Here is an 8,248-nt window from a genome sequence, read left to right as displayed (position 1 = left end):
GGGTAAATGATGACATCAACTAGGTCATCGGCGGGAGGCTGCTAGTGAGCTATATCCACCCTGAAGGTTAATCTTGGACAATATCTGACGATCAGCTCTTTTAAATGAAACCAAAGAGCGCTGACAGAGAGGAGAAGGTAAAAATGACTCAGCCTAACTGAAAATATGGATGGAGGACCTCAATTTAGATTGTTTGTTGCACTAGTGCCAGGTTAATACATATAAGGTAACAGCGTTGGGGCTAACGCTCAAGCTAACAGGCTAAACTGTGGTTCTTCTTCCATGAAGCAGCTCTGTTCCATCCACGTCAACGCTCTCTGGTTTCATTTAAAAGAGCCGATCGTCAGATATTGTCCAAGATTAACCTTCAGGGTGGATATAGCTCGCTAGCAGCCTCGCACCGATGACCTAGTTGATGTCATCATTTACCCAGAATGCTTTGTGTGTAAATATAATGGCCCCGTCCGTGTAATATATATTTTAAACTTTTAGTTTAAAAAGTATAAAAACTAAACAGGCTACAATATTTTTACAGTCTTTATTTTACAGTTAAAATATATGTTTATCAAATAAAGTCTAATGTTACAACAAATCGGGGATCCCTTTAAGTTAATTGTATAAAAGTTGGGGTCAGGACCCACAGTGGGGTCCTTTAAAACATTTTTTGAATTAATTACACTAAAAAAATGACAAACATTTTTAGCCTTTGCTGTTACAAAATTATAACAGTGTACTTAAAATGGACAAAAATAATGTAATAAGCTATTTATTTGCCGTGAAAACAATGTTTATGAACTGACAACAGCTGAGGGCACAGGTCTCTGCTGCTTTTATTTTGTGGGTCAAAAGCTGAAAAGCTAGGGGACCACTGTATTAAAGAATACCAAAAATAACTAATTTTAATGGATTAATGGATAAAAAATAAAATGTTTGCACCAACAGGGTGAGTCCTAAAGAGCAACAGATAGTTCCCACAAGACCAGCCCTGAAGCAAGTGACACCAGACTTTCACCGTGTTAGTAGTTTAGTTTAGTTTATTAATGACGCCCATTAGTTATTACCTCAGCAATAACCATTCTTCCTGGGGTCCTCATAAAAACATCATGTTAACAATAGCATCACAATGACATGACAATAAACTTGGTAATACAATCATTATACAAATATTAGTTCATAAAACAAACAAAGAAAAAAATGAAACAAAAAAACTTAATGCAATCAAATGTACAAAAACTGCAAGCTAAGCATATATCTAATTTACACTTATAATTCAGCTAAAGAAATTGTATTTTTGTGACAGGCTGCTAGTGACAAAGAGGCTAACAGTTCAGATTCAAATTGTTAAGGTTGTCTGTAATGAGGCGACAAATGTTTTTACGCCTAAATGATCCAAACATCAGAGTGATGTGGCTTAAAGAACCAAACATTTCTGTGAAAATGAGTCGGTTCTAGATTGAAAGATTTTTTAAAAAGCCTAAAGGACTGCTGAGCAAGATCTCTTTAAAGGATTACACTTCTTTAAATTAAATCTAGAGAAATGAGTGCTGAAAGGAGACCTGCAGCTCAACAATATGTTTTAAATTAACCAATTTAAACCTTAAAGTACGTTCTAGTTTGAATCCTGTGAATGTGTTTGGTCCCGTCACATCACTGTGACGTATTTTCAGTCCCAGTTTGATCATGAATTCAGTCACTGTAGCAGAAATCTTTTGTTTCACTTGTAATTCAGATACATCAGTTTATATCAGGTGCAGGTTGAAGGAAAACTCACATGAAACTGATTAAAACTGTCTCCTCACAGAACGAGGTGCCTGAGGGCCTCCGGTCCTCCTCCTCCCACAACAAGGTGAGTCACATCAGATCCTGATAGCCCTGAGGTTTGTCCAACGTTTTKTTTTTTTTTTTTTTTAGTGCTGAGCCCAGCTTTAGAAAGGACTTGTTATTGTGGAAATACCAACAGATGTAAGATTATTAAAACTTCATGGGAGGTTGGAATAGTTTTATTACAATTAAACATTTGCTCTTTCGTTAAAACAGTAAAGTAATGCACCTACACCTGCTTTCATTAACATTATTTACGTGTTATGATACGTATACTCGAATTATGAGTCTGTCATGACTGTTTTTTCCTGTAATTTTGTGTTTTTCTGCACGGTATCTTGCTTTTATTTTAATTTTTATCTAATTTCATCTTGATAGTCCAGTACAGTAATTCTTATTCTTATTTTTATTTTGGATCTGTTTCTGTGGATTGATGTGTGTATCTGCTGCTGCGGGACAATAAAGGCTGTTTCTGTTCTTCTATTTGTTTCAACCTTCAGTACTCAGCTGAGGCCAATGAGCAGTCGAAAGAATGCGAACAGGCGAAACATCTCGGAGCCGTAGACGTCTCTTTGAGGTGAGTCTTAATTGATTTAAAAACATTTCTAGTTGCAAACGTTCACTTTTATAAGAGTCTATGTAAGAATGTAACCACTGTGTGTTTTTATGGTTGTGAAGAATAGTTGGAGTGGTGTTGGGTAAATAATTATAGGTACAGATTGTTATAATCTAGAGATTGTAGATTACTCTTTTTAAACCTGCTGTGTATCTGCATGTAAATGTGTGTATAAGTATTAGTGTGTAGCTGGATGTGAATTTATAATTTAAAATTTAGTATTAGAATAATATTGGATTACCTTATGTATTATTTTATACGTGTATATTTTTTGTTTGTTTTGTTTTTCATCACAAACTGATAAGACTGAAAACCAGATGAAGTGGTGAATAGGGGTAGGACTAAATAAGTTTTACTTCTTCCTACTCCTTTTCAGACATGGGATTTATGTGCTTCATGTGAGTGTATGTATTTGGGTCGGTGTACACAGATAAGTGTGTGCACATCGGGTGTATATTTATTTTATGGGTTTATTTGTGTATAATTAGTCTAAGTGGTTTCATATTTTATTTATTTTACAAGAGGCTACAAGAGGTTTTGGTTRTCTAAACACGTGTAGATATGTGAAAGGGTATTGAGACATATAGATTCAGACTATGCTTTATGTAATGAATTTGACATGTCTGGAATAAATCATAAATCAAATAAAAAAAACCTACATCATAAACRGATTGTTGTGTTTCTCTGACATGTTCAGTGACACTGACTCCACTGAGTCAAACTGAATCTTTTTCTTTGTTTTTCAGTGACGAGACTCGAAAGGCTTTGCTGAACTGGAGCAAACATGACGATGAAGCCGAGAGGTTCTGTGTCGTTGACGGTACCGTTCAATTCATCAATTACAGCAAATAAAAAGATTACCTCTTTAATTACAAAATGTGTACAAAGTTGAGATTAGAGAAAAGTCTTTTCTTTGCACAATCCTAAGAGGTTATTGAAAAATAGCTCAGGAGTTTTTATTTTAGCAACATATTTGAAATGATTTTAAAAAGAGGCCATATAGTCAGATTAAATTTTTATGCATTTATTGAAATGTTGGGGGGAAATTATTATAAATTAAATGTTTTTTGGAAAGAGAAGTGGAAATGAGTAAATAATAATAAAATGCATCGGTTTTTCCACAATAGATCTGCTTTCGCAGAGTAAAAGTAATTTTATTTTTTCAAAAATATGTAAATATGGATAAGAGAGTACAATTTATTCAAACTTTTATTTTCTAATTATTTAAGCTTTCAGGTCTTTCTGCTCTTCTACAAATTTCACTGTCATCGTTGTTTTTAGACAACTTATGCCTACTTGTAAAAGTTTTAAAGACATCTACATTGAAGATGGAATCAAAAAATCAACTGGAAATCCTTTTTAGGTGTGGACATACTAACAAACTGATCAAATATCTCACTATTATTAGTAATTTAGACATTAAAACAATTCATAAGTTAGAATAAGTTATCTAAAATGTTATCACGTGACAGGGCTTTTACAAATGGGTGACATCATCGTGGCTTAAAGTGTTGCTGTTTTCCAGATGAGCAGTCACCTGACTCCCAGTATGTCGACCTGCTGCTGAACCCTGAGCGCTACACGGGCTACAAAGGACCAGAGGCCTGGCAGATCTGGAACAGCATCTACGAGGARAACTGCTTCAAGTAACTCTGAACACAGATGACACACCTTCATATCTTTATATTGTACATGTAAAGTGAGGAGCAGYCATAGTGAGGAGAAGATGCAGTTTTATGTTTTAGAACGTTGAAGTCATCTGGTCTTAAGATGAGTTTAATAATCCTGAGCTGAGTACAAAAACAGGACAGATTTGCAGTCAGACATTTGTGGAAGGGAGTTACAGTAATCTAGGTTAAAGAGTGAACCGGAATGCAGCGGTCCATGGAACAGTGGATTTGGATATTTTTTAAGATGTTACTAATAGGAAAGAGTTAGATGATAAAAAGAGGGGGCTGAGGACGGAGCCGTGTGGAACACCAGAACAGAGAGGGGATGGATCAGAGGTGAATGACTTTAACCTCTTGAGCCCCATGCAAAACAGTTTTTCTGTTTTCTATTTCCTTTAAATTCTTTTAACTTAAGATCTGTCAGTTGAACCTGGACATGTTTGGTATCAAAAGAAACCTAAGAATCTTGGTTAAAAGTTTCACCAAACAGTTCGAACGTCAAGCAGTTGAATCAGAAAGTAAACAAACTGTACAAAATGGCGTAATTGCAAATGTGTAAATATATTCAAGCAAATCTATGTTATTTTTTTAAAGCAAGTCAAAGTAGATACCTAAATATGTTGTAAAGTGTGTTGAAAGTTTTTTTTTCACTTGATTTTGAGTGAATATGATCCAAGTCAAATATAATTTCTCATTATTTTTATATAATATATATGGTGACAAATAAATGTTTGGATAATGTTTCAAAAGAGCAAACATTCAATAACAAGTCTTTTCAGGCAGGTAAGAAAAAATAAATCACTTTTGCAATTAAAACATAATTTACTAATATTTATTAATGGTACCTACATGATCTGTCCTGTGCAGAATGACAAAATACAAAATTATTTCTTTACTAAAACCTCTGTAACTTTGCTCCAGTTAATTTTAGCWGCATGAATCTTTGCACAGGTAATGTCCACAAGTGGATTTATGGTTTTCAAGAGTTTTTAGCCTGATTCATTATGGTTTTAAATAGGTTATATACTGTCTAATGCAAAAATTATTCTGACGGGAGGGGGAAAAAACTAAATAAATTATGTTCCATCCCCAATATCTCTAAAACCACAGCAGCTGTTTTAATACTTACACTTTTAATAAAAGCTCCCAATATTTAGCTTTATTTTCATACCAAGATTATTTAAGTAGACTTTAAAAATGCGGAGATACTCTCATTTCAGCATGGTATTTTGAGAAAAAACTTCAAGAAAACCCCCTTGGGGCTTAAGAGATCAAAACAAACAAACTGCAGTCAGAGAGATGAGAAATAATTAAAGGGTTGTGTCTGAAATACTTATTTGTGAAAGACTCAATGGTGRCAGGGTGTGATGGTGGCAAAGGCTGCACCTAAAGGCGATGATTAGTTTTGAGCAATGTTGAAAAGACTCTTGCGCTGTTGTTGTTGTTGTTATTTACATGTCACACAATTCAGAATATAGTTTTAAAGTTTTTCCAGTTGCTTACAAATTAACTTAAAACTTGAGTTTGTCTGTCTCAGGTTATGCATTTGTGTGGCAATGATAATAGTGAAATTCAAGATAAACAAACAATAGCAATAGTCAGTTTTATAGCTGACAAAGGCCTGGTTCTAATACTGACACCTCCACCCCTATGTACATCAAATATGTGTTCCCGCTGAAGGGTTTGAGTTTGTAGTGTGTCCCAATTGTCTTAAGTGGTCTTTCACCCTGTCCCCTTTGCACCCTTGATCCACCCTTTGGCTAAACCTGCATCCAAGCAGACTTCAGTACGCTATTGTATTACTCACAATCCATCGCTGTATGTGATGTTTTGAATTAAAAGGCAGAAATATAGCAATGTCCACTGAGCACCTTCCAGTCTAATGGTGGTGGTAATGCATTTAAATTAGTCTGACAACCTGAACTTTTAGAAGAAGGCTCATACGCTGGTGTATAAGTCTCCCCTGGTTCATGTGCTTTCTTCTCTCTAAAAACCATTACTTGTAGTTGGACTATCATTTTTAGCAGTAAAAATGCCAAAACAGTGACCGGTCCTGCCATTTTGGATGGGTGTAGTGTGAGTATCGGTACCTGGCAAGTTGTCCTGGTGAGACTCAAATATTGTACTGGAAACTGTTGTTGTTATGACATTTTAAGATGTGAAGTTTACTTATTAATATTTTCTAATGTGATGATGAGGAAAAGATRATAAAACTGACTATAACAGAACTTTTCCCCCTCATGTTCCACACACAGACCGTTCACCGTCAAGCGACCACTTGTTCCCAACTCCTATCAGAGCAGTTCAGGAAGTGAAGGTCAGCCATCTTTAATGTTGCCTTCTGTCCTATAAAGACGTAACTGATATCGCACTGATGGGTCTGATTGATTCCTTTTGTTTTCTCAGCGAGGACCTTCTACAGCTGGCTGGAAGGTAGGCTGCTCTCCCCCTGCAGACGTTGTGGAGTTTTGCTCAGATTCAAAGTTGATTTGTTTCTCTCTCAGGTCAGTGTGTGGAAAAGAGAGCGTTCTACCGCCTCATTTCTGGCCTCCACGCCAGCATCAACGTTCACCTGAGTGCCAGGTACCTCCTGGATGGTGAGGTTCTCACACTGCTGTACCACTCCTCCTGGGATTGGGGTACATCCTTTCTTCATGTTGACCGTTCCTCTGCTTCAGATAGTTGGTTTCAGAAGAAGTGGGGTCACAACGTGTCAGAGTTCAGGCAACGTTTTGACTCGGAGCTGACGGCCGGCGAGGGGCCCAAGAGGCTCCGCAACCTCTACTTCCTGTACCTGATCGAGCTGCGAGCGCTGGCCAAGTCTCTGCCCTTCTTCCAGCAGAGGTCCTTCCAGCTGTTCACCGGCCGAGCAGAGGACGACCAGAGGAACAAAGAGATGCTGCTGGACATCCTGCAGCTGGCCAGGTCAGCCTAGCAATAGAAAATAAAACTGCTTACACACAGATGCTCCTTTAGTTGTCCAATTCTCAGTTTAGTTTACTTATTTTATACATTTTTGCAGCTTCAGTCTTAACCTCTATTCTATGTTTTTCTTATTTTGTTGGCAGTTCAATGTGCCAGATCTGAGCTGATATTAATTTGATACAATTTATAAACAATTTTCCTATTAAGCTAAGCTGATACAGTTTGTTGTGTTTCCAACAGGATGTCCCTATTGTCATGACACATCATCTTTATAAAAGTTGGAACTTGCAGGAAAATTGGTTTAAAAACAATTAATTTTCCTGATGATGGTGGGCTGCAGAGCTGCGTGGATGTCAGTGGAAAGATGCAAACCTTTAGTGGTCATGGCTGTAAATGTAGTCATTGAGCCTGAGTGCAGTATGCATGTATGCGTCGCTCACAAATAGGCTCCAGGTTCAAATCATGACATTTGTTTTTCTCCATGTTTATCTAAAAAAATTGTGTATTAAATTAATTGGTGAGTCTAAATTGGCCTGATGTTGGAGTGTGAGCAAATTTGGTTATTACCGTTTTCATTTCTTTTTAATGGWTCTGGTTTTGTTTTAAAATCTATGTCTAACAATGAGATGTGAGTTGACTTTAAACTGGTGATGGTCAAATGATGCTGAAGCTTCAGAGCCTGTGTTATACTTCCTGAAGCAGAGTGATTCATAACACYGTGTCAGAGCTATCACTGTCACGTCACCAATGAGCTCGAACATCCTCACCGCTTCACTTCCCAGCTTCAAACTTCTGAATGTTTGGAAGCTTTTTATTAGATCAGAACATTCAAATCAAGCTTTCTAAAACCACAGTTTTATCATTTATGTTCAAAAAAATGCATTTATGGGCTGTTGTGTCTAGATGGTGTTTGCTGCCTTATAAACCTGAGGCTGTGTGCAATTTGCTTTTTAATGCTAGTTTGCTCGCTGAAACAGAAAAAAGTCTTTATTTTTTCTTTGCTTTAATCAAAAATTGATTGATTTGATTTATTGATTTAACAGGAAAAGATTACTAAAAATCAAGCCTGACTCAGCATAATTGCTGTTTTACAGCAGGTTCCTGTTCTGCAGCACATAAAACACTCAGAAATACAGCATCACAATCACATCATTATACACCATAGACACAAAGACAAACAAGCATAACAATTGTGCCATATTATGGTACCATAATA

The 8,248-nt window shown here is 36.5% G+C and overlaps 1 protein-coding gene across 1 annotated transcript in view; it reads left to right on the top strand.

The window, feature by feature from the left end:
• The window catches only part of ero1a (endoplasmic reticulum oxidoreductase 1 alpha), a gene marked incomplete in the record, with an annotated part of 18,974 nt that overhangs the window by 4,110 nt on the left and 6,616 nt on the right, over positions 1-8,248 (top strand). Inside the window, 8 exon segments of the mRNA XM_014025390.1 lie at positions 1,802-1,846; positions 2,322-2,398; positions 3,184-3,257; positions 3,963-4,083; positions 6,363-6,424; positions 6,514-6,540; positions 6,612-6,704; positions 6,786-7,032. Of these exon segments, the coding sequence (XP_013880844.1) occupies positions 1,802-1,846; positions 2,322-2,398; positions 3,184-3,257; positions 3,963-4,083; positions 6,363-6,424; positions 6,514-6,540; positions 6,612-6,704; positions 6,786-7,032 (746 nt within the window).

The sequence above is a fragment of the Austrofundulus limnaeus genome, unplaced genomic scaffold, assembly GCF_001266775.1.
Source record: "Austrofundulus limnaeus strain Quisiro unplaced genomic scaffold, Austrofundulus_limnaeus-1.0 Scaffold472, whole genome shotgun sequence".
In the NCBI taxonomy this organism is placed as follows: Eukaryota; Metazoa; Chordata; class Actinopteri; order Cyprinodontiformes; family Rivulidae; genus Austrofundulus; species Austrofundulus limnaeus.
This window is presented reverse-complemented; position numbering and strand designations above follow the sequence as displayed.